Source organism: Equus przewalskii, chromosome 7, assembly GCF_037783145.1.
Source record: "Equus przewalskii isolate Varuska chromosome 7, EquPr2, whole genome shotgun sequence".
NCBI classification, from domain to species: Eukaryota; Metazoa; Chordata; class Mammalia; order Perissodactyla; family Equidae; genus Equus; species Equus przewalskii.
Genome location: NC_091837.1, coordinates 56,940,649 through 56,965,010, shown reverse-complemented (window position 1 = coordinate 56,965,010; position 24,362 = coordinate 56,940,649). Strand labels below are relative to the sequence as shown.

At 40.0% G+C, this 24,362-nt stretch overlaps 1 protein-coding gene across 46 annotated transcripts in view; it reads right to left on the bottom strand.

The window, feature by feature from the left end:
* DTNA (dystrobrevin alpha) overlaps positions 1–24,362 on the bottom strand; it is a 359,410-nt gene that overhangs the window by 92,835 nt on the left and 242,213 nt on the right. For all 46 annotated transcript variants that reach the window (XM_070629857.1, XM_070629868.1, XM_070629872.1 and 43 more), the window contains 2 exons: positions 21,298–21,378; positions 867–1,080 (listed from right to left, as the gene is read on the bottom strand). In XM_070629857.1, the coding sequence (XP_070485958.1) occupies positions 867–1,080; positions 21,298–21,378 (295 nt within the window). The remainder of the gene's footprint in view (positions 1–866; positions 1,081–21,297; positions 21,379–24,362) is intronic.

Below are 24,362 nucleotides of genomic sequence, written 5' to 3'. Positions count from 1 at the left end.
GTAGTGAAAGTGGAGGTGTTGATACTATATCTAGACTAAGAGCTATCAGCAAAAGCCATTTTGAAATTTAGGCTGATAATGTAATTCAGGGAGCTTTTACATTTCGCAGGGCTGCCACATATGCCTTGGGAAAGAAATCTAAGCTGAATACCTAAGTCACCATTCTGCCACTAACACACTGAGAGACACTGGACAGTGACAATCTCTTTGTGCGTCAGATCCTTCATCTGTAAAATGAGAGATTTAGAAGAACAGTCTTTAAGATCTCAGCCGGCTCTGAAACTCTCTGATTCTACAAGGGAAAATTCTAAGATAGTGAGGCTGATTTTCGATTTCGGTGTGTGGACAGCATCACATTGTTTGACATAGTACGTTACTGACCAGCCCATTCAACGCAAGTCATGGCTACTTTCACTAGGCTGGTCAAGAAACTCCTTTCAGTTTCTTCCTGTTTGCTCTAGGGTCTTGTTATGACACCTCAGAAACACTGTCTTAGACAATTTGCAAAGAAGAGAGCTAAAAACATCCTTCCACTTCATGCTTCATTAAATTGCTCCAAAGGCATGCCATCACGTAACAGTTTCAAGTGTCCTTCACTTCTAGGAAGCGTGGGATGAGTTAAATAAAGGTCAGCACATAAAATACAGTTGTCCTCAATTTCCTATGGTGTTATTTTACTCTCTAGTCTTCTGTATAGCATTTAAAATTTATGTTAAACACATAGAGACATTGTTGAATAAGTATCTGATCAAGGAAAAAAAGGTAGTTGGTTCCCCTAGAAAATTATTTGGAATAAAGACTAAAAAGGACAAGAGGAAGGGGAGACTGAACATACAGAGAGTAACAGACATTCAGGGGAAGCTTACGGATCAAAGGCTGCCAGCAGGAAGTTAAGCAGGAGGCTGATGGACTGCTCCACCTGGATTTGGTGAGTGGTTGGCATCCGTTTGTTGAGCTGGTAAAATATGGTGGAGAGCACAGCCTCCAAGCGGGCCACATTGAGTTCTATGTTTGGGTCCAGGTTGTTCAGAGCATTTTCCCGCAATGCTTCTATGACGTTCCAAATGTCCACCAGGTGCACTACATACAATTAAAGCAGAGTGAACACATCAGCCTAAAGTGCATGGAGAGGTGAATTCATTATTTTCATGTACCATCTGTCCTGTTTTGTCCAGGTGCCTCGCAGGCTTGGGTATGTGACTGTTGTAGAGATTGACATAAGTAAACGTATATAGAGCATGATCTCAAAGACTTGATGTACGATGTATAATGGCAAGCAAATGATTTACTGAACACCACAGTAGACCGTTATTTCTAATCTTCATAATGCCCTTGAAATATAGCTATTATTCCCATATTACATGTGAGGAAACTGACAAATGCAAAGGTCCAAGGTCAGTCAATGGCAAAATCAGCATTCAAATTCAAGTCTATCTGTTTTTATTTTCATATTGAGATATAATTGACATATAACATTGCATAAGGTTACGGTGAACAACGTGTTGATTTGATACATTTCTATATTGCAGTATGATTACCGCCATAATATTAGCTAACACACCATGTCCCATAATTATCATTTCTTTTTTGAGATGAGAACATTTAAGATCTAGTTTCTTAGCAACGTCGAAGTATATAGTACTTGTGATTGAGATTAACAAGTCTATCTGGCTTTAAAGCACTATCCCATTGCACACACTGACCCTTCAAAAAAAACGTAGAGAAAAACAACACTTAAATTCTACTGTTTGAAAGGATATCAAAAGTGCATTTGATATTTAAAATATTTGCATTTATTTACATATTTTTAGTAGTAGAAGGTTTGAAATAAGAAAAAAGGGAACATTAAATAGGCAGGAAGACAGGCAGGGGAAAAAGGAAAAGTTATCTACGCAATGAGCAGTAGGACTAAGTCACAGATCACTTAACTAACCTAGTCAAGAACAAACAGTTTCCTGGATACACTGTTTACTAGCTCATGTAACTTAAGGCATGGTTATTTTCACTAGGATAGTCAAGAAATCCATTTCTATTTCTTTTCTGTTCACCCTGAGGTCTTGTTTTGACATCCCAGAAACCACCACCACCATAATCAAGACAACGAACACGTCCATCACCCGGAAAAGTCTCCTCATGCTCCTTTTAATCCATCCCACTCCCCATCCCAGGCAACCACAGATCTGCCTCCCATCATGATTTTCTAGAATTCTATACAGCTGGAATCATACATAGGTGCTCTTTCTTTGGTCTGGATTCTTTTACTTAGTGTAACTATTTTGAGAATCGTCCATGTTGTTGCATGTGTAATAGCTTTTCCTTTTCATTGCTGAATAGTATTCTATGATATGGATATACCACAATTTGGTCATCAACTTACCTCTGGTAGACATTTGGATTGTTTCACTTTTTGGTTATCCTGAATAAAGTTGCTATGAACAATCACGTACAAATCTTTGTATAGACATACGCTTCCATTTCTCTGGGTAAATACTTAGAAACAAAGTAGCTAGGTTGCTTGTTTATTTGGTAGGTGTATGGTATGGGTGTTTAATTATGAAACTTCCAAAACGTTTTTCAAAGTAGTTGTACTATTTTACATTCCCATCAGTGGTGTATGAGAGTTCTAATTTTTTTATATCTTCACGAAGTTTACGGTTCACTTTTCATTACCTTTTTGTTTAAAAATAAACGTTGTCTTTCTCAATGAAATATACACTTACATTTTAGTTCCTATGAAATCTGCACTCCACATATGTTTTTCAATCAACAACTCCCAAGTTTTAGTCTCCTGCCTCTTTGCTCACTTCTAACACTATATTTAAAGAACAAAACCAACACAATTGAGCTCCTGGCCTTGGAGTCCAGAGACCTGGGTCCAAATCTGGCTCTTCTTCTTCTACAAGTGCAGCTCCTCTTAGCCTTGAAGATTCGAGCCTCACTTTCCTCAACTAGAAAGCGGGATGGTGTTCCTTAAATGGGACAATGTATGAAGTCAAAAGTGGTAATGCCTGGTACCCAGAGACAACACTTTATACTTGAACAAACGAATACTAGGAGTCATGTCAAAAGGACAACTTTTCAGCATATCTCTGGTTGCGGGCAGAGGAATACAAATCACTTTCCAACTGAAATAAATATTTATTAGATTTGGATAAACTCAGATTTATGTGATTTCAAGTTTGCAACCTTCTTGGTATATCACACAACAAGAAAATTATTCGTATTTCTTAATGTTATTTATCCAATTTTTCAATTTAGCAACCAAGGCACTCCCAGGGAGGTGGCATCTATAAGTTGAATTTATTTATTTAACTTTTTGAGGGAAATAGCTGGGTCTCCTATACGTATTTGCTATATACTTAATCTACAGATCCTCTGGCTAAAGTCCTTGGGGATATGTCTGGGTACAGGATGCAAAGAGAGCAGTGATGATGAGATCTGGCCTGTCATCCTGACTGGTATCTGTGCCCAGGTAATCATGAGAGGTAGGCTTCCTGACCCATTTTCATCTGGTTCCTGCCTATGAATCATGTGAAACAGTCATTGGAGGAGAGGAGCATGGACTGCGAACTTGAGCATAGGAGGGAGACAGCCGCAAGCTGAGAAAAAAAATGGTTGCTTGTGGAGGGAGATAATCTGGATGCCTTGGTCTCTCCTGGTGAGCCTTTGTAGGGCACAGAGAGGCTCTCAGGATGCCCAGAGACAGAATCATACAGGTGCATGGGAGTGGCCAACATACCCACAGGGAGGTCCCTCAGGCAATTCAGCCTCTACTGGTCCAGCCTCTACACTCATCTCTTCTCTGCCAAACCCACTTTCTCTGGGGTTCCCCTCCCTGGTAAATGGTATCACCCTCCATCCCTCCTCCAGCTCCTACTCCAGCCAGAATCTGGATTTCATTCCTAGGTCCTTGCCTCTCACATGCTATCAGTGACCAAGTTCTATGGACTCTATCTCCTAAATATCACTTTAATGCCTCCATTTCCATGGACCCTTATTCCCATCACCCAATTCCATCATCCAACGCTGTCACAATTACCTCTTACTGGTTGACTGAGCCAGTTCCTTTGTCTGTATTCTTTCTCCACTTCAATTCTTTCTATACACTGTAGCCAGAGTGATATTTCTGAACTACAAGTCTGACATCTCATGTGTATGCTGCTTAAAGTCCTTTAATAACTTGCCATTAATTTGAAATCCAAACTCCTCAACATGGCTTGCAAAGTTATTTTTGATCTGGCGCCATTTACTTCTTATCTGTTTCTCACCCTCATACCTTCTTATCTGTTTCTCACCGCTCATACCTTAGCGTCAACACCACTTCTTCAAGGATGTCTTTCTGGAGCTCCTGCCTCTAGGTTTTGTATCTCTCCTGCGTGCACCTTGGAACCCTGTTCTTCCACATCACAGCATTTAGTGAACTCTCTTGCAGACCAGCTGGTTGTTGTTTCCCCTCTGCATTGTACATGCCACAGGAAGAGTCTCTGTCATGATAAATGTTCACACCCCTAGCCTCACACATTATAGGAGCTTAATGAGTATCTGTTGACTAAATGGAACAGAGTCTTCTGAGGATGCCTTCCATTGCTAAAGAGGCAATGAGGCATAGCCATGAAAAATCACACAAGCCTTGGTTTGAATCCTAGGTATGCCATCCATCAAGTTACTAGACTCCTCTGAGTTTTCATCTTAGAAAAGTGGGGCTCATAATAGCACCTACCCCCAGATGTTACCATGAAGAGTCAATGGAATGTTGCCTGTAAAAATTATTGGAGAGGAAGATGGGCATGGATGTTAGCTCAGGGCCAGTCTTCCTCAGCAAAAAGAGGAGGAGTGGCAGTAGTTAGCTCAGGGCTAATCTTCCTCAAAAAAAAAAAAAAAGAAAAAATTATTGGAATAGGGCATGTAATGTAGAAAATAATAATAGCCTATTACATTGACAAATAAAATATCCCAAAATCATGTGAAAGTTATTAAAAAGAAATATGCTCCCTATTTGTGTTTCCACATATTTAAGGTCTCTATATAAGGAAAAATAAAATAGTCATTCTGGCTGTGAGAATAGATAGCTATAAATAAATAAAACTAGTTTTCATAATTATGGGCAAGGCACTGTAGTTGGGCCTGGGGACTCAGAGAAAACAATACAGATGTGGTTCCTGCTCAGAGAGTATATAGACATGACTCCCCATCACACCAACAGATAATCAGAAATGATGACCCACTCTGACAGACTGGGTGCTAGGTACAAAATGCGATTATGATATGGTTGTGAAGGGGCCAGAGGAACAAGGTAAGGCTGGAGGAACACGGTATCTAGGATAAGGATTACGGTCTTTATGTTAAGAGTACGAAGACATGGCTTTTAAATAAGAGAGAGACATGATCAGAAATGTAGCTTAAAAATATCATTTCTGACTGTAAAGGAAGAAAGGAACGGAGATGGACAGACATGCATATGGAAGTAGCTGAAGTCTATTGCTGTAGTCCAAGTAAGGGACGGTGGTATTTTTGCAGGAGGGGGTAGCAGTAAGTACACAAGAAAACTGTAATCACTCACATTATACATACTTATTTTCCAGGAGTAGCAGAGTGGAAAGGATACAGATTTTGCAATCGCAAAGATTGAGGTTTCACTCCCGGCTCCACTAATAAGTGTAAAACTGTGGGTAAGTTATTTCACCTTATCAATTTTATTATGCCCTTTTTAGAAATGAGGAAACTAATACCACCCAGAGGGAGTTGTATTGAGGATAAGAGAGAAAATGTATATACAAGTGCTCACCACAGGACTTGGCATATCATGGGTGCTGAACAAATGCCAGCTCTTAGTCTTAAGAAGTGAACACTCTCTGATCTGCAGTCAGGCTGTGCTATTATTAATTTACAGCATCTATGAGTCCAAACCTAAGTTTTAGCCCAGTCCGCCAAATTCAATAAACTAACATATAATTTTGAATATATATTACATGCGGGTGATAACAAAAGAAGCAGAAACCACATCGCAGCCACAAAAGCAGATATTTCTTCTGTTTAGTTGTCATGAATTCTGAATTGTTGGAATTGAATTGATTTTACCGTTTTTGATCATTTGAGACCTGGTGAGGAAGGCCCTCTTCATAAAGATTTCTTGGAAACTTTCTTTCACTGGTAACTACTTTGGGAGGCACAGAGCACAGTGCAGAACAGTGCAGGCTCCTGGCTTGCCCTACTGCCTATCCACACAACCTTGAGCAAGTCACTTAACGTCCTTAAGCTTCAGTTTCCTCATCTGCAAAGTGGGGACAGTAATACTTCCTCCATTACGGGGTTATTGTGGGGATCAAATGAGATGATTCATATAAAGTATCTCACACAGTGCTTAGTGCATAATAAGCATTCAATCCCTTTTCATTATTGTTGGAAAAGATGTCTCACAAGCCTTTTGCTTAATTAAATAGCAACACTAAGAAATGTGCTAGGTTGAGAGTCATTAGGAAGTTATTAAGAGGCTTGTTTTAAAAGTCTGACAGTTGTATAAATTTGTCACTTACTGTTGTTATCAAATCATTTTAGAAAATGAGGGCATTTAGGTTGTGCAATGGTGACTGGCCACCACTAGATGGCACTGTGCACACTTTACTAACTATCCATCCAGCTTTAACTGTCCATCATGGACTACCTGCTATTAGGCACAGGTGACGGGAAGTTACATCCATGTAACTGCATACATTTTATACCAGTGTACTAGATAAGGCAACAGCTTGCATAATACAATTATTTTGTCAACAGCCATATCAAGAATAAACAAAATATATTCTTAAAAGTAGTATTTAGTGCTTCATAGAATCTTAAAAATAATATTAGCGTTAATTTCAGACATTAATCATTAATATCTCACAGTTTGTCTTTAGAAATAAATGGAAGTAGACAAAGCTTCAATAGTTTGCCTTAAATCGAGGCAATCTCCAGTAGAAAAGGGCTGGGGCAGGGGCGGGGGTGTGGGAGTGGGAGGAAGTGTTGGCATGTGGGTAGAGAAGTCTGCCGACCTCAAGTGATGTTTCTTATCTGTTTGCTGATGTCTGACACTATTTTAATAGGAGATGGACTCTTTACTTCACAGTGATGACAAATTATCCAAGTATCCCTGGGAAAAGTACAAAAATGTCAAACTCATTTATATCTACATAGAAATGACTGATATAAACTTTAATAGAAGTAAAAGAATCATATAAATAGGGTAAAATATGGGAGAGAGGGTATAGAAAGGATAGGAATTAGTCTAGTTCATGATTTAGTCCAGGGCCAGAGACTGGAACAGGTCAGTGGATCTAAGTGTCCTTTTCCTAAAACACTTGGAGATCTCCTCAAAATTCTCAAGCCCAGGTTCTACCACATACTGGTTCCAAAAGTGAGGAGCGTGGGAAAGGGGTTGACAAAGCTCTCCAGGTGATTCTGATAATGACTTATTCTACAAACTTCTGGAAGGCTCTCAAAGGGCTTGTAGCTGGGGAAGGTCAAGAAACAATCATCTTATGGTGACTTCACTCAGTCATTTTGGAGTAGCAGTTCTCAACAGTGGCTGCACATTGGAATCACCTACATGCTTAAAATAGCTCCCTGGTGATGCCACTGCTGCTGGTCCAGGACCATACTTGGAGTCACAAGGCACTAGGCTTGTTAGAAATGCAGAATCTCAGGCCTCCGCTCCAGGCCTAAAGAATAGGAATCTGCATTTTTGAATGCACACCGTCCCCAGGCAGTTCGTATTCACATTAAAGTACGAGAAACACTGCTCGAAGTCCGCAGTTCTCAGTCCTTTGGCATCAAGACAGCCTACTATCTTCTAACTGGTTGTGAGATGTGTTGCAAGAAGCTGGTGACTATCAATTAATTGATGCAGTTTAAAAATGATTTGTATAATTATGTATAAATATACATCGTTTTAGAGGGGTTCAAGATTTACATCTATAAGAAGATCACTCGTTGCGTTATGATGTTCTTCCTTAATTAGGAGAAAGGGAAATTGCAGTTAGGCTGGGAATTGAACATAATCTGTCGACATGCCACTGGGAATATATATATATATACACACACACACACATATAAATCTTCTAGCATGTAGATACGTTCTCTCAACCCCAATCCCACCCTTGCTACCACTGCTTGATGTGATGGTGACTGTTGTCTGGGGCTTTGTTGTGTCCATTTTCCCATCTCTGAGATGTACAGATCAAAGCAGGGAGAGTTCTCTTGTTGACTTACTCACCAAATCTCACTGCAAGGAGACAGGTGTTTCTCCTGAAAACTCCCAATTCTCCCCTCCCTAGACCAAACTTTCCTGACCTGCAGGAAAATTCCCAGCGTGAATTTTCTGCTACAACCACACCCTTCAGAGTATGAGAAGCAAGTTCAGGTGGTATGTCTGACTAGTTTATACCGCAGGTTTGAAGTGCCAAATTATTTTCATTCATATAGCAGATTCTTAAAATATGTTTGTAGGCTTGTAGAAAAGTTAACCATGGGGATTCGTTCTTTTAGTCATCCAATAAAGTTCTGATGTCTTTAGCACTAAAAGATGAGCACACATATAAGCTTGTCCTTTTCCTGTGACAGCTCTCAAATGGAAAGTTTCATTCAGTACAGTCATGCGCCACATAACGACATTTCAGTCAATGGCGGACTGCATATACAATGGTGGTCCCACAGGATCAGTATCATATAGCCTAGGTGTGTAGTAGGCTATTACCGTCTAGGTTTGCGTAAGTACACTCTATGATGTTCGCACAACGACGAAATTGCCTAACAATGCACTTCTCAGAATGTGCCCTGTCGTTAAGTGCCACGTGACTGTATTCTAAATGCCAAGTAGACATTAAGTAAAAATGCTTTTAAGGAGCTTCATAAGTGGGTCAGGCTGCCACATGGGTGGGATGTGAGGACGCGGGGAGAGAAACGCATCCCCTTGTGAATGTCAGGAACGACTCTGGGTTCCTCTTCAAACTGCCTCAAGCCACTAACCAGCCTTCTTTCTTTACCTTCCACTCCAGAGACTAAAATCTTCATTCATACAGTAAGTATTCATTCAGCCCTTCTTATGTGGCAGCACTATCTGGGTTCTAGAATTAGCATGAACAAGATAGGCAGGTCCCTGACCACACAAAACTTAGAGATGGTGGGGAATAGACACACATGGCAAACAAGTGCAGAAAGTGTGCAGTAGTAATCTATTTTCTCTTACAGAGAAAAAAATGGGTAGAGAAAGTAGACTTGGATTCAAGTGTTTCCTCATTTGTATAATGGGAACAATAATATCTACCTTTCTTATCTTACAGGTGTTCTGAGAAGCATGAAAATTACATGGAAAACAGTAAACTGTAAAGCACTACACACGTTTTAGGTATTATTCTTATTTTTGAGAGAAAACAGGCATTAAAATTTACTTTCATGTTCAGATAGAATTATAAAACTTCCCCTTTCAAATTCTTTCAGTTCTCTCCTCCACTCTGTTAGTTATAAAGATATTTGTCCCTTAATACAACCTTTCTTTTATAATTTCAGATTTGTTTTCCTCTTAACATATGTGACGCTATGTATCCATGAGAGGTTGTATCACAGTGATGACTATCTTAGTTCACTTTCAGATCAAATACTTGAAAATTCAGAGAAAATTCAAATACTTGAAAACTCATGAGAAAATAAGAATATTTCAATGTATCACTACTTACCATACATCTATTGCACGTAAGGCATTAACATATGGAGAAAGTTGGGAGAGGAAGCAAGAAATGAGATTCCATAATATTTTCAAAAGAAACTAAATCCAAACAGTAATTTTAAAGTTTCTACAATACATCATGCTTGACATTATAGGTAACTTAACAAATATGAGAGCCTGACCATAAAAGAGGTTGGAATTCCCCTAGGGACAGGCACACTCAGCTGGCTTAAGTGAAGATCGGGACGAGACACCATGTCATCAAAAGCCCACATCCACAGTGCAGATTTAAATAAAACAGCTACTGGAGCTCAAAATACAGGGATGCTATTGTGGGCTAGAAACTTTGGAAAGGTCTAGAAAAAGAGTGGGTAGGGCTCAAGTTGGTCCCCGAATCACCGCAGGATCTGAATACATGGAGATGAGGAAGGGAGGATACTCCGGGAAGAGGAGGATGGACGATCAACCGCACAGAGCTAGGAACGAAGACGGTGCGACCAGATCTTGTACTGACCTGACTGGGCCAGAGGATTTTGTGCTGGAGCTTACTGGAAAGCAGGGTCTGTACCTAAGTAACCTTTTCTATTGCCCATTACATAACACTTGCCTAATTTTTCAGTAAGCAAATAGATTGGGAAGTTACATCCTGTAAAGTTTAATGCTTGGTTTCATTTTCAAACTACCATGTGAGCTAATTCAGATCCCCCTCTACAGCCAACCAATCCAGAGGTGATCCTCAGAGCAGTGAGTGGGTCTCAAACGGCGGCCTCTGACTCCACAGGTCTGGGGTGTGGCCAGGGCATCCCCGGATTTAAGCAGCTCCTTTGGTGATTTTAAAGGATGAAGTTAGAGAACCACTAGTAGGGAGCACCACTTACAGGATGGAGTTAGACGAGACAGGAAGAATAGGAAGTTGATGCTCATTTGATTCAGAGGAATTTATTTAAAAGGTATCGCGAGAACCCCAGGAACAGTGTGGTCAAGAAAGCCACGTGCAAATTAGCCAGTTGTTAAGATTTTCTCAAATAAATAATATATATATTTTTACACCCTTATTCAGGCCTTTGATCATAACTAAACAGTGTTTAAAAAGCTATTAGGGAGGAAGAACTCAGTTAAGTGGTATGCTTTGCTAGGGTCAACAAACGTCTTTTGATGTGATTCCATTGAAGATATCAGCTATCACTCACGTTAACCTAATGCTGAGTTTGGAAAGAAAATGTTAATAGAAGTGTAATTTTCAGATTTGGTTTCCATTAGCTACACCTTTATAACATATGAATCTAAACATCTGAGTCGCCACCAAATTATTTTATGCTTCCAAACTCAACATCTTCCTTGCTCCCAAAGTATTCCTTCGCCACCAAGATAGTTCTCTTTGCCAAAGGTCCTCGGAGAGAAGCATCACATCTTACACAGATAATACTTTAATTTCACTCAATTTCCTGGTTAAGGTGGATTGTGTAATACAGCTTCAGAAAAAGGTCTACAACATATTTTTGGTGTAAAATCAAATTGCACATCACGCCAGTCCTCAAAGGCCCTGGCCGTACATCCATTGCCTATGAAGAAAAAGTATTCAGTGTTCCTTAAATTGTGTATGTAGACCAGCATCATTATTTAAAATGAGGTATAATAATTGCTGGCTCAATAGCTGTCATACTGTAAATTAAATTTAACTAAATTCAATTGAACAAGCATTTATTAAGCCTATTATTTTTCAAAGTGTTGTACCAAGGAATATAAAAATAATAAGAGAAGGTAAATGAAAAGAAAGATCTGAACAATAACTAATTTTTCACTGCCAGTGTTTAACTTTGTTCAGAATGGATTTAATAACTTCAGAAGCAAGAGGATCTAGTGTCTTACTGCCCCCCAGGGTAGTCATTTTAGCCTTCGCTGGATAACTGTGCACAGGTTCCTTCAGTGTGCCCTTACCCGTCCCTACATCCCAGTGCCGTCATATGGGCTTTTACTGCCTTCTACTTAGATTTCTACCTCAAGCCTCCTCACTCATCTCCAGTTCCTGCCCTTTTCCATCTATCCTAAGAAATATTACGGGGCTCAGCTCTGGTCATGCCATTTTTCATTGCCTATTGAATAAAACCCAAGCTTCTAAGCATAAAAATCATTGTTTGAACTCCAGTCTCCTAATCTCTAGCCTCATCTCCCACTACTCTCCAGCCACACTGGACTTCTTACAATTCCAGGATATGCCCTTGGCTTTCTTGTATGTGCCTTTACTCAACCTGCTCCCTTCATCAGGTGTACCCTTCAGTCTATTATCTTTCAAGGTGCTACCTGTATGCCCCAAGGAAGCCCATTCTGATACCCTCAGGTGGAATTACTCTCTCACTTTTGTTGCTCCAGACAGCTTCACATCTAAGACCATTTATGACACTACGCATTTCTCACAGTTATTAATGGACATGTTGTTCCCTCCATTTTATAGATAAGCCCTTGACTCTACTCCAGGGGAGAGGAGGGTCTCTAAAATGATGGGCTAAACATTATGGTTAGGGTCATGTGTGTTTTAGGGGGAACAGTTCCTAACTTTCATCAGATTCTCCCAAAGACATATGGGGAAAAAAGCTTAAGGACCACAGCACTAAATTATAAGCAACTTTAAGACATAGACTATGTCTTGTTCATCTTTGTTCTCCTCACAGGTCCTTGCATAATGCCTTGTTCAAACTGAGTGCACAATAATGCCTGGTGAGTGGAATAGGGTAGAGCGCCTACTGTTTGCCAGAGATCACGTATAATCCCTAGAAGCTTTCCCTTTACCTCAGCTTTCTAAGAAAGCTCAAGGAGATTTACTGAGTGTGGCTTCCCACAGTACCTTTAGTATTCCTCACACACTATGATTGGAGAAGATGGCCAGAATCCCAGATGCCAGAGGCCACACTTCAAGAGAAAGAGCATCTGCAAGGCTGGCAACCACGAGGAACTGTCTTCCACTTTCCCTTTACAGCTGTTGCTCTCAGGGACCCTGCATCGTGTGCCCATCTGGCCAAGATGAACACTAACAGACAAAGTACACAGGGACACTGAAAAGTAGGTAAGCAGTAATTGGCTGGGAAGTGTTACTTTTTCTGCACTCACGCTATACGGTTTAAATATACAATTAATTGTCTTTGTGCAATGAGAGTAAACAATGGGATAGAAAACAGAAAATGCATTCAATTCACCCATTCAGAAAACAGCTATGGCCCAGTTTCCTAGTGCATGGAAAATTGTTTGGGAGACAGGTTAGCATTTGGGATGAAGAGATCTCTAGATGCCTGATCAGCAGTACAGATTATCTACGGGTATCTTGAGTGAGGTCAAGAATATGGGAAGTGCATCCTTTGTAAAAAACAAAATTTTTTAAAAATAAAAGCCAGCAGAAAATATTGATGAGAAAACCGCTAATGGAGAAAGCCAAGGTACACAGTAGGCGATGTTTCAGACCCCTCTTCTGTACCTTTTCAAATCTTGGCTCCATCACTTTCTCCAGGCGCTGCAGGAGTGACTGTTATGACATAGATTTTGACCAGCTCAGTGCAGCTGCAACCAGACAGCACTTGGCCTCTGGCTCTTGCTGCATCCCTCTGATGACTCAGGATGAACACCTGGAACCTGCCTGGCATTCACAGGTGTGCAACCCAGAAGCACGGGGTGTGGGCCATGCTTGACCAATGCAGGACAGAACAACTGGATTAGTACCTCCTCCTTTTGTCCCTGCGTGGACAGTTCCCAAGCTTCCTTAGAAGTCCTTTGCATTGTCGATTGGCTTTCCTTCCTTGTTCCAGCTCTGCTGTGGGTTTACTATCCAAATGAGCTGCTTCCACACAAACCTTATCATGGGCAAACACAGGCAAAAGCATGAAGAATTCTAACCAAGTCCCTGTCTATCACGGATTGAACACTCCCAGAATGATAAATAAGAAGAAAATGATGATTATGACCATGCTTATAGTAGATTCTGATTCTGTTTGGTCACAAAAATTTTCCTCAACTTATCATTCTCCACAATATAATATCCCTGTCTATTCAGCAGGGTTGCCTTTGAAAAATAAAATGCATCATAGTTGATCTTACATTGAAGTTTATTATTTTTCTGAGAAATTAAGCTACTTAGGGCTGGTGCCATTATTATTATTTTTGCAGCAGGCTCAGTGGTCCACGAGCTTGCCTCTTGATGACAAGGCTTGACAGACATTGTAGGACAGTGACTCTGGCACTTGGCTAATATTTGCAAGTTAGAAGTTGAGTTCTCCATTATATGATTTCATCTGGTGTTTATCCAAGTGAAGTTATTGAATACTTCCTGTAAAAGAAATCCTCACCTGGAACAAACAGAACTTTACAATTCCTGATAGAAAAGGAGGTAAAGCAAAAGTTCTAGCCCAACACCATGAATGATTATAAATAGCTACAATTTATTTCAACAGCTATAGATATACTTGATTTATTTTAATCATAATACTTATATGTAATTTTTTTTTCTTCAGAAAATGATAGTTCACTAAAGGGACTGACAGGCTAGATAGAAGTTTATACAGCAAAGTGTTAGGGAATATGTACTATTTGATATTCACAAAATCAGAAGCTTTATAACAAACAGAACACACCATTAGATTCTAAACTGGAGGTTATTCTAACACTAAATTTGTACACTAAGGACTATTACCACACTTTTTTTCCCCCATGGTCTAGCATAATCCTTAGCATGCAGTAAATCTCAGTCCATATTTGTTGAAAGAATACATAAATGAGTGACTGCTAATAACAACAACAATAACACAATGTCAACAAAGCCTCAACGAGGAGTAAATCAAGGTGACATCAGGAATGACATTCCTGAAGGATCCCAGGTGTGGTTATGGGGGAGAGGCTATTCTACCACCCCTGTCCTCCTGTCTTCTGTTTTCTCAGTGGTCGCCAGAGCCCTGAGGTCCTGGGAGCCAGGCTGTGGGGGAGCACCCTCTGAGCATTGCTCTGCTGACTGGCTCCAGGCTGATCTGGCAGGCTCCCAGGAACAGAGTTTGGCAGACCATTAAGGGAAGGTCACTAAATCTTGCTTTGGCACCCGTTAGATGGGGTGAGGGAAGCTTGAAAGGCATTCCTCTGTACCCAACACTCTTTCCCAACTGACTGGGACATTTGAAGATGATGCTCTTTCCTAAACCGTGAGAATAAAAGTGCTTAATTGGCCCAGCTTCCTGGCATAATGCAGAAGCAGGAGAAAGAAAAGGAAGCTGAAGGATGTTAGATCCAGATGCCTAGAAACAAGACTCTAGGTGTCGGCTTAGTTCACAGGTTGTGCATGCAGTGGGAGCAGCTTGAGCAGACAACGCTTCCCGCATTCTCTAAAAATAAAAATACTAACAAGAAAACAAAATCCTGAATCTTTAAGCTTAAAAATAAAAGCAATTAAAAGAAAGAAGCAGCTTTAATTAAACCCATATCACAAGTATCAGGACTTTAAAGTCACAGCTTTTCTCTGCCAGAAGTTTGCTCTGACTGAGGGAAACATCTTTGCCATTGGTCCAGCCAGCCCAGAGAGGGGCAGTTTTTCCATTGCATGGTGCACGGGCTTCTTTAATGAATTTATTTATGTTCTGCTGCCACCGCCAACTTCCCCACAGGGAATTTTTGGGAATGTTGCATTCTACTGCGATGCATTTTTATTTATTCTAAACAAGCGTTTAGAACGTTTCAACATCAGGAATGAAAATGTGTATCAAAAACATTTGGAGCAACACAAAGATAACTATGCTCCAAGGGTTTGTCATCGGCCACTTAGTTCCCTGTGAACATTGCTGTTCCTCCTTCTGACTCTTTGATTGGAGAGAGTCCTATCTTTTTTTTAAAAAAACACATCTTTTTTTGGGAATCTATTTCTCTTCCTTGAGTTTTTACTCTAAACTTTATTTTTTCATCCAAAGTTCTACATGTCATCATCTGGAAAGCAGAAAAGTCTATGTTCTTGGACAGCAGCATGGTAGGCAGAATCCTAAAGTGCTCCCCTCGTTCCTCCCAAGATTCCTGGCACATGGTGTACGCACACCTTCTCCAGTTATTCAATCAAACACTAATCCAGGTACTGCTGTGAAGAGATTTTGCAGGTGTAATTAAAGTCTCAAATCAATTGACCTTAAAAAAGGGAGATTATCTGGGTGGGCCTGACCTAACCACACAAGTCTTTAAAAACAGAGAGTTTTCTGTGGCTGGTCACAGAGGAGGAAATCAGAGGGACACCTTCTGGCTGTCGTGGAATAAAAAGCAAACATCCATACTCTGAACGGCCTGTGGGTGCCATGTGGCAAGGAATGCGGGTGGCCTCTAGGAACTAGATGGGTCCCCAGCTGGCTGTCAGCAAGGACTGGGGACTTAATTCCTCAACCACAAGGAAATGAATTCTGCCACAGCCAGTTCATTTGGAAGAAGATCTTGAGCCCCAGATGAGAACCACAGACACAGCCAACACTTTGATTTCAGCCCCCAGAGACCCTAAGCTGAGAGTCCAGCCACGCTGTGTTGGATTTCTACTTAGAGACACTGTGACTTGATAAATGTGTTGTTTTCAGCTAGGAAGTGTGTGGTAATTTGTTATGCAATGATAGAAAACTGAAACAGGTTGGGGCTGGCCCCGTGGCTGAGTGGTTAAGTCTGTGCGCTCCGCTGCAGGCGGCCCAGTGCTTCGTTGGTTCGAATCCTGGGCACGGACATGGCACTGCTCATCAAACCACGCTGAGGCATCGTCCCACATGATACAACTAGAAGGACCCACAACGAAGAATATACAACTATGTACTGGGGGGCTTTGGGGAGAAAAAGGAAAAAATAAAATCTTTAAAAAAAAAAAAAAACTAAAACAGGCAGTTAAAAATCTACATACTTAAAAATGAGGCAGAGGTGAGGTATATGCTGGTACACTAGCTCAAAGAAAAATAAATGGGATATCTGTAATCATTACCAAAAATATCTAAAGTTACTCCCGCAGCATAGGACTAGTCATTTGGCTGATGAAAAATGAATCTAGTGGCGCATATGATTCATAGGACAAAGTTTATTCTGGACCTACTACATACACAGCAGTCCCCTGGGTTAACTTCGCAGTGACAGAGAAACGTTTAGGTAAACAGGTAACTGCATTTTTTGGTTCACAAGAAATCCTAAAAGAAGTTTAGAGCTAATAAAGACAAAAGCCTGTGTTCTAACTTTAATTTATATCTGGATGAAGGATACTTATAAAAATGTTTCATTTACTACAGGAAAGATATTTTGAGAAACTCTGAAAACCCAGATACAAATATATACCCTTTCTCCTCTCAAACAAAATCTTAATAAAATTTTAATTGATGTGAGGGACAGAAAGAAAATTCAGACCGTAACCAGAAGGACTAAAAGAGGGGACAATGTCAGCTGGGCGTGGGGAGAGGGTTCTGCCTTTTTACTTTTGTTCCTGCTATCAGACAGGAGGGGTTAGAGATTTCTGATTTATTTCTTCGGTTGCCTTTCGTTGTTCCTAAACTTAAGGCTGTGCTGCATTGACTTCAAAGTAATTTCTGCAAAAAGATCTGCTGACATTACAGGGTATCTGGATCATTAACTATGTCAATGCTACTGAGGAAATAATGTTCTAGTAGAAACCAGTTATTTGTTTAAAACAAAGGCTGAGATGTTGCCATTTCACACATGCTTATGAATGGAATACAGGGTATTTATTTTTGTGAGAAGTTACCAGGAAATCTGGAGGCTAAAGAAAAAGAAAAGGCTGTGGATTAGAAAGGAGTATTAGGGAAATTGTTTGTATTCTCCATTCTTCCCATTCCTGCTAGAAAATAAAATAGCCAACTTGCTGTCCCCTCATTTTTAAAGACATTAATCCTTTTACTCTGTTAGAGAATGCACTAGTCACGGCATAGGGAAGGGGTGTGACAGGGTACAAAGATCAATGGTCAGGGGAAGAAGCTGATTTGGAAAATAGATCCTATGGAGAAAAGTTGCAGGAATGGAGAGTGTTTTGCCTGAAAAACAAAAAAAAATAGGCTTCTTACCACCCTTCTTTGACATCAGAAGTTGGTAAACAATTTTTGTGGACCAAGGGGTGCCACCATGTTATGTAGTAATATTACATAGATATGATATAGGCATATAGGTAATGAGAGAAAACAAATTTCCACAACATTTTAATGATGAAGTTAAAAATGTAATAATTAAGTAGATTTCTTTTTCAGTGGTGGTCTACCAGTGAGAAGACTGGAATTCTTTTCTGGAGGGATAACATTTTGCTTAATTGGGGTTACAAGTTAGTGTTCTCTGTTTTAAATCAGTTACAAATATTTATCTATAAAATCTATTCTTAGTTCACTGTCTATACAAAAATAGGTGCTGGGCCACATTTACTCTACAGGGCTCAGTTTTCTGGCCTCTTTATGGAGTCTTTTTAGAACACTGAGAACCAGTTATTCTCAGCATCCATCAGGAGTTGCATCAAAGGGAATGAAGATGAATGCCAGCTATAGGATTCAATGCTCTATATGGGAAACCATAAACGGAGGAGGCCAGGCTTGTGGGGAAGGAAGTATGGGGAATTAACAACACTTCTGATCTCTGAATTGAATAAAAAAAGAAATCTCCTAAAAATCTAGACACTACATGCTATATCTAGACAAGATTCAGTTTTTCTAGGTGATGATTTTACAAGTGTCAGTTTTTATGTTTTTCTCCTCCATTATGTAGTTTTTAAGTTTAGTTTTCGTAATATACAAAATAAATTTTACCTGTAAATAAGGTTTGGACCTAAAAATAAACAATCTGTTCTCAGTTAAGGTCCACCGATTTCTATGATGTAAATACCATATCAAAGTTTCCATAAAGCAATGTACTTAAAATACACTACCTGGACATTTTTCTTATTTCTTTTATGGTAGAGTAAAGTTCCATTATTCAGTGGCATAATTTATTGTGGGCTAGGCTATATTGCAGACAAAAATTATCTTCCTCTAATACAGGGGTGTATATTCAATGTGACTAAAATTATGTCACATAAACAGCGTTTCTGGTTATCTTCCTAAAAGGAAGGCCCCAACTTTGATTAAGATAAGCCAGGCTCAACTTTGTTAGCATTTTGTAAGCACCTCAATATCACAACTGCTGTATTTATTGTCAGGAAGGAAAACTCAGCAAACACATATAGTACTTGCATTTAATGCTTCTGATCAAGATAGAAACCATTGGAAAAAGAAGCTTAATTTTAGCAGAGCATTCAAAATATGTTTGTTTTTCTCCCTTGAGCCTTAGTTTTCTCTAGTTTGTATGGAACGTAGTATCTTTTCTCATCCTAAAATGTATAAAGTTTGTAAGGTACATTGTAAAGCAAATAGCACATCTCTGCTTCACGTCTACTAATTCTTGAAGACTCAGCCCAGATATCTCCCATTCCGGGAAACTCCTCGCAGCGGCCCCCACACAGGTCAGGGCCCTGCCTCCTGGTATTCCCGCAACACTAAATACAGATTCTCCTCATTACACTTCCACACTGTTTCATGACTCTTTTTAAAAGTCCATCTAACAACTTAGACTTTGAGCAACTTTCAGGCAGGGATCACATCTTAGTCACCATTGCTCTATCCTGGTACCTAGCACAGTGCCAAACAGATAACAGGAGTTCATTATAAGCTTACTAAATTAAGAAGTAAATGAATGATGCACTGAGGGGTAACTGGACAGGTACAAAGGCTCTATTTTCACCCAGGGATGGGCTACCATTATTTTCCAATATGGTAACTGTTTTCCAAGAACGTCTGTGCGACGATGCCACGATTCTGGATGTAGGATAAGGAGGAGGGACAGAAAAGAACAGGAAGAGGAAGAAGAGATGCCCAAGAATGAGAGAGGGCCTTTATCGGAGAGGAGGAGGAATGGGATATGGCCTGTGGTTTGCTGGACCCAGTTAGGGCCAACAGAGCGTGTGCCTTCTGTAATGCTGGCCGCAGGGCTGCCAAATCACTGTGAGAATTCTATCCTTTCTCTCTCTTTCTTTCTTTTCCTTATTACTTATTTATTTATTCATTTTGGTCATCCTTATTATTTTGTAATATCTTTTTGAAATTCCCCATTTCTACTGAAAGTAGCCCAAAGAAGGCTCTGCTTGGAAAAGCTTTAAGAAGACAGGCTCCCATCCCTATTCTTTCTCCCTCCCCTCTATTTCGAGGGCCATTCACAACAAGGTAGGAAAGTGGGAGGATCCCATTACTTTTTCCTTGATGAAGACATGGAGATTCTTCCTTTCATTTAAATATGGATGATGGGGTTGAAGTGGAGGGAAAGCTTTACTTCTGTGGGAGCTCTTTCCGCGTCCTGTAATTCCAGTCCTGGAGAGGGCTTTTATTGACCTATCAACACACAGGACTGCAGGTGCAACCACAAATTCCTTCCCACATTCGTAGTGCTTTTCTCAGTGCTGGTTTTTTTTTTTTTTTTTTTTTTTTTTTGATTGGTTTGGCTTCCTGTGAGGAGTCAAACACGTCTTTGATGTTTGACCAACCTATATTTTTTCTCCATCCTCCTCCTGTCCCAAACTTCAGCCTCATTTCTAGACACAGCGGCTGGAGAAGAAGCTTCAGAGGAGCAACTTGAGGGACCTGTGCACAACACCCATGCCCACAGGCCTGAGCAGCTGTGAGCCTAGAAGCCTGGGGCTGGGGTGGCCTCCCAGTGTCCCAGCAGACATCTGCTGGTGACTGTGGGAGGGCACAGATGTGGACATGGCTGGTTTTTATGTTCACCAAGTTTCTAATCCTCATGCCACTTATTCAAGAACTATGTGTCCGCATGCCGGAGAACATTATGATTTTCATTTTTTTAAAGTCATCCAATACTAATTAGAAAATGAGAACAGTTATTAATTTTTTATAGCAGGCAGTTTTCAAAAAGAATAAAGCCGCACTTTTTTTCCAAGGGAAAATGGATGTGGTAATATGATGGAAGCATTGACCCCACGGGGAATCTAAATCTGCTCACGGAGATTAATGATCTAGCTGGCTGCTTATGTTTTAAAATGTGGGGAAAAGCTGAAGCAAGTTTCTTTGTTTCTTTAAATATTGCTGTCTCTTCTCTTGCTATTGTCCAATGTAGCACATATTACAAAGGGCTAATTTTGTAGTTTCAGAAAGAAACGTAAATGTTTTCCAGGAGCTTGTAAACATGTTCCTGTACTTGTAAAGAAAATACCCATAGAAGGAGGATCTAATCTTTGATATTTTATAAAGCCCCTGGAAACCGTTTGGATGGTCCTGTATTTACAATACCAAGGCCAGAGAAAAGAAGAAAAAAATCCATACAAATTTAAACCATTCCGACGGCAAGATTATATGCCCATCCGGAGGCTCATCCACTTCACTCCTTTAGCAATTTAGAGTAATTAAGCCTTCACAATTACTTAGGAATAGTCTCTCTACCATTTGTGTATCATGATACTCTTTTTGTTGTTATGTAAATATATTTTTATCAATATTTGCAAGAAAACCTAGTTTTAATAAACTAAGTAACAAATGTAAACTATAGGATGCATGAGGGTAATTAGTCCAAACAACTGGCATACTTACAATTGCATTTCTTCTGAACAAACCTAAGCTTGCATGCTGTTCTGTAGGTGGAGAGTCGGATCCGATCCAGATCTTGAGCCCCTGGAGTGGGAAGAAGGTACACATATGGTATGCCATGTGTGCGGAAAGGAATGCATAATGTTTATAAATAAAACTATAGACATAGCCCATACACTTAATTTTATTAGAATATAAATATAACTGAAAGACTTGAAAAAGTCTGTCTCCTATTCCTCAGGGTCTAGGGAAAGAGACACATGTCATCAACTCTTGGGATCCGGTTGTCAACTGTGTTCATGGGCCAAGGAACACACACTCAGCCCCGTCGTGGTGTCTGCCACTTCTGAGAACAATCTGCTCAAGCTGTGACTTGCACAGCTAGACGATATCAGATGGTAATATCATCAAATAATCACTTTAAACGCACTGTGATCGGCCATTAGAACAAGGCTGTGACGTGAGCATAGGCCGAATGTTGAGCATCTTTTCCATGTGGCCTGAGGCCAATTGTTTTTAGAAGCCTCAATTTTCTCATCTGAAAGATGGAGATGATGACACTACCACTACTTATTTCATAGGATTGTGTAAGGATAAAGGAGTGAATATAGCTAAAGCACTGAGAACACTGCCCGGCGCACAGTAAGTGCTATGTAAATATTCGTTATTATTACTAGTACCTGGCCTGCAATCCTTCCTGTCAATCTCAGCAGAGGGCACTCTTTTCTAAAAACAACCACTACTCTTTCTTTCACTGTGGCTTCCAGTTCTTCCCTAATACAGAGGAACATATTCCCCATAATCTTGAACTACATTCCTCCTTCCACTCTTCACTCAAGAATCCAACATGGCTCCCGATGCCCACAGCACCAGGCCTGAATGTTCTGCTGAGACTCCAAGCTCATCTGCAGGCTCTTTCCGTCCTATCTATAGAACACTATTTCCCATTACTCTCTAGCCCAGAACCTTGGCCAGGCTCAGGCGGGTCTCCTCACAATGCCCTGTGGGTGGGCTGCTCGTTACATGGACGCCTGAGTTCCTGGTGATTCTCCCACCCTCCTTTGAATGGGCTAATCTCTAGTCTGTGTCCAGAACACCGCAGACCTTGAAGAATGTCTGTTCATCTTCACTTCTAAATATTGGCCATTCCTCAAGCCCATGTTTACGGTTTGTACCAGATATAAAGGCACATAGCTATATTATGACATGTTTTGGACTTTCTCTTCACCAGGAAAAGTGCTACATAATTACTTCATAAGATAATAGTTAGGGTAGAAAGTAAATGAACTGGCCCAGAAGTAATTATATTAGGAAGGCAATTAAGTGCTTTCCTGATGAAACTCGGAATGAATTAGCAAGTGTCCCCCACTGAGAGCATTTAGCATTCCCAGGACTCAAACTGATCTTTTTAAATTCATTTAAAAATACTATCAATATGCCTATTACTTTGTGGTTTTATAAGGCACATCACCAAACATCCATTCTTATGAAAGTTTATTACTTGACAAATGGGCTCATTGATACTGGGAGCTTAAAGAATCAAAGTGGTAAGGACTTACCCTCACGCAGCGCAGGAATTCCCCTAAACATGTGCTCAAGAGATGGACATTTAGGCAATAGCCATGGAGGATTATTTCTAATGACAAGGATGATTACAACTTGGGTGAAAATAAATGGGCTTTAAAGTCAACAAACCTTAATCTGTCACTTTCTAGTTGTGTGAACTTTGACAAGTTTTTACTTGGTGTCCAATTTCCTCATGCATAAAATGGTGATAGTATCAACTTTAGTGGCTGGTACCTCTGTAGCTGTTACACCGTGAGTGCTTAACTGCAGGCAGGCCCCCTTAAAAGGCTTCCTGGACATTTCTGAGCAACAATAAGTGATAGAAATTTCTTTTTTATATTTGAACTTTAATTTGCCTCCCTGTAACTTCAATCCCCTTGATCTAGTGTCCCTTCTGGAGCCATATCATCTTTTCTCCCTGCCACTTGATAATTTATTTCTCAAACATTGTGAAGCAGCTATCATGATCATTATTAGAATCTTGATTACCATCTGAAGATTATGTACAAAAGTCCTTGTCATCACTGAGTTTAAGTTTAGCTGGAGAGAAGCTTCTCCTTGACGTTTTAGGTTGAAGACATTCAACTCCACAGCCATTTCAAGTACAGTGGCTCCCACAGAGCATGGCACACAGTAGGGCTTCAAAACACCAAAGTTGCTATTATTATTCTTATTATCATAAGACACGGTTTTGAGATCCTTAACTATTCTAGTCATCCTGTTCTACGGCTGACTATAATCTTCTTGGAATGAGATATACAAAATTAACCCAAATGTCACAGCTATGGCCTCATCTGTATAGAATATATAGCAGGCAATTATTACCACCTTTGATGAGGACACTCACTAATGCAATTTTTTTTTTATTGATGGTTCATTCTTCTGGTTCTGATTAAGCTTGCAGTTCATTAAAAAGCTGGTTTAAAAAAAAAGCATATGTACTTATATTAAGTCAGATCTTTTCTATTTTCTATTTAAATGCTTATTTTGGGGCTAAAGGTAGGATTTCATTTTTATCTAGTTAGTTGTTTCTAATTTTTAGCTCATGCTTCTAATTTTTCTGATTTTTTAAAAATTTTGATTTTGTCACCGGCATTTCAAAGAGCCTTTCCAGTTTCACATCCTCTGTAAATCTGAGAGGCTCACGTGGGAAATGAACTCTCTAGGATGCTGGATAACCAGAGACAGAGAGGCTATCAGAAATACCCAAATGCTAAATCTGTCTTTTCCCCTGGATGAAGATGTAGTTTCATTGAAGCTGAGTTGGAGAGTCTCAATATCTGAAACTAAGCCTTTGAAAGAAGACATTAGGGACATAATTCTTTGTGTGAGTTCTTCAAGAATAATGATTCAAGCCCCAGGTACAAAAGGACGGAGATGCAGCACACAATTAAATTTCTTAGTTCCAGCAAGACCTTATCCTCTGAGAACAGAAACCCTGGCTCCTCTGCACCTTTCTCTCGTAGAGGTCTTAGAGGCAATTTGCAAAGGTGCACCTCCCT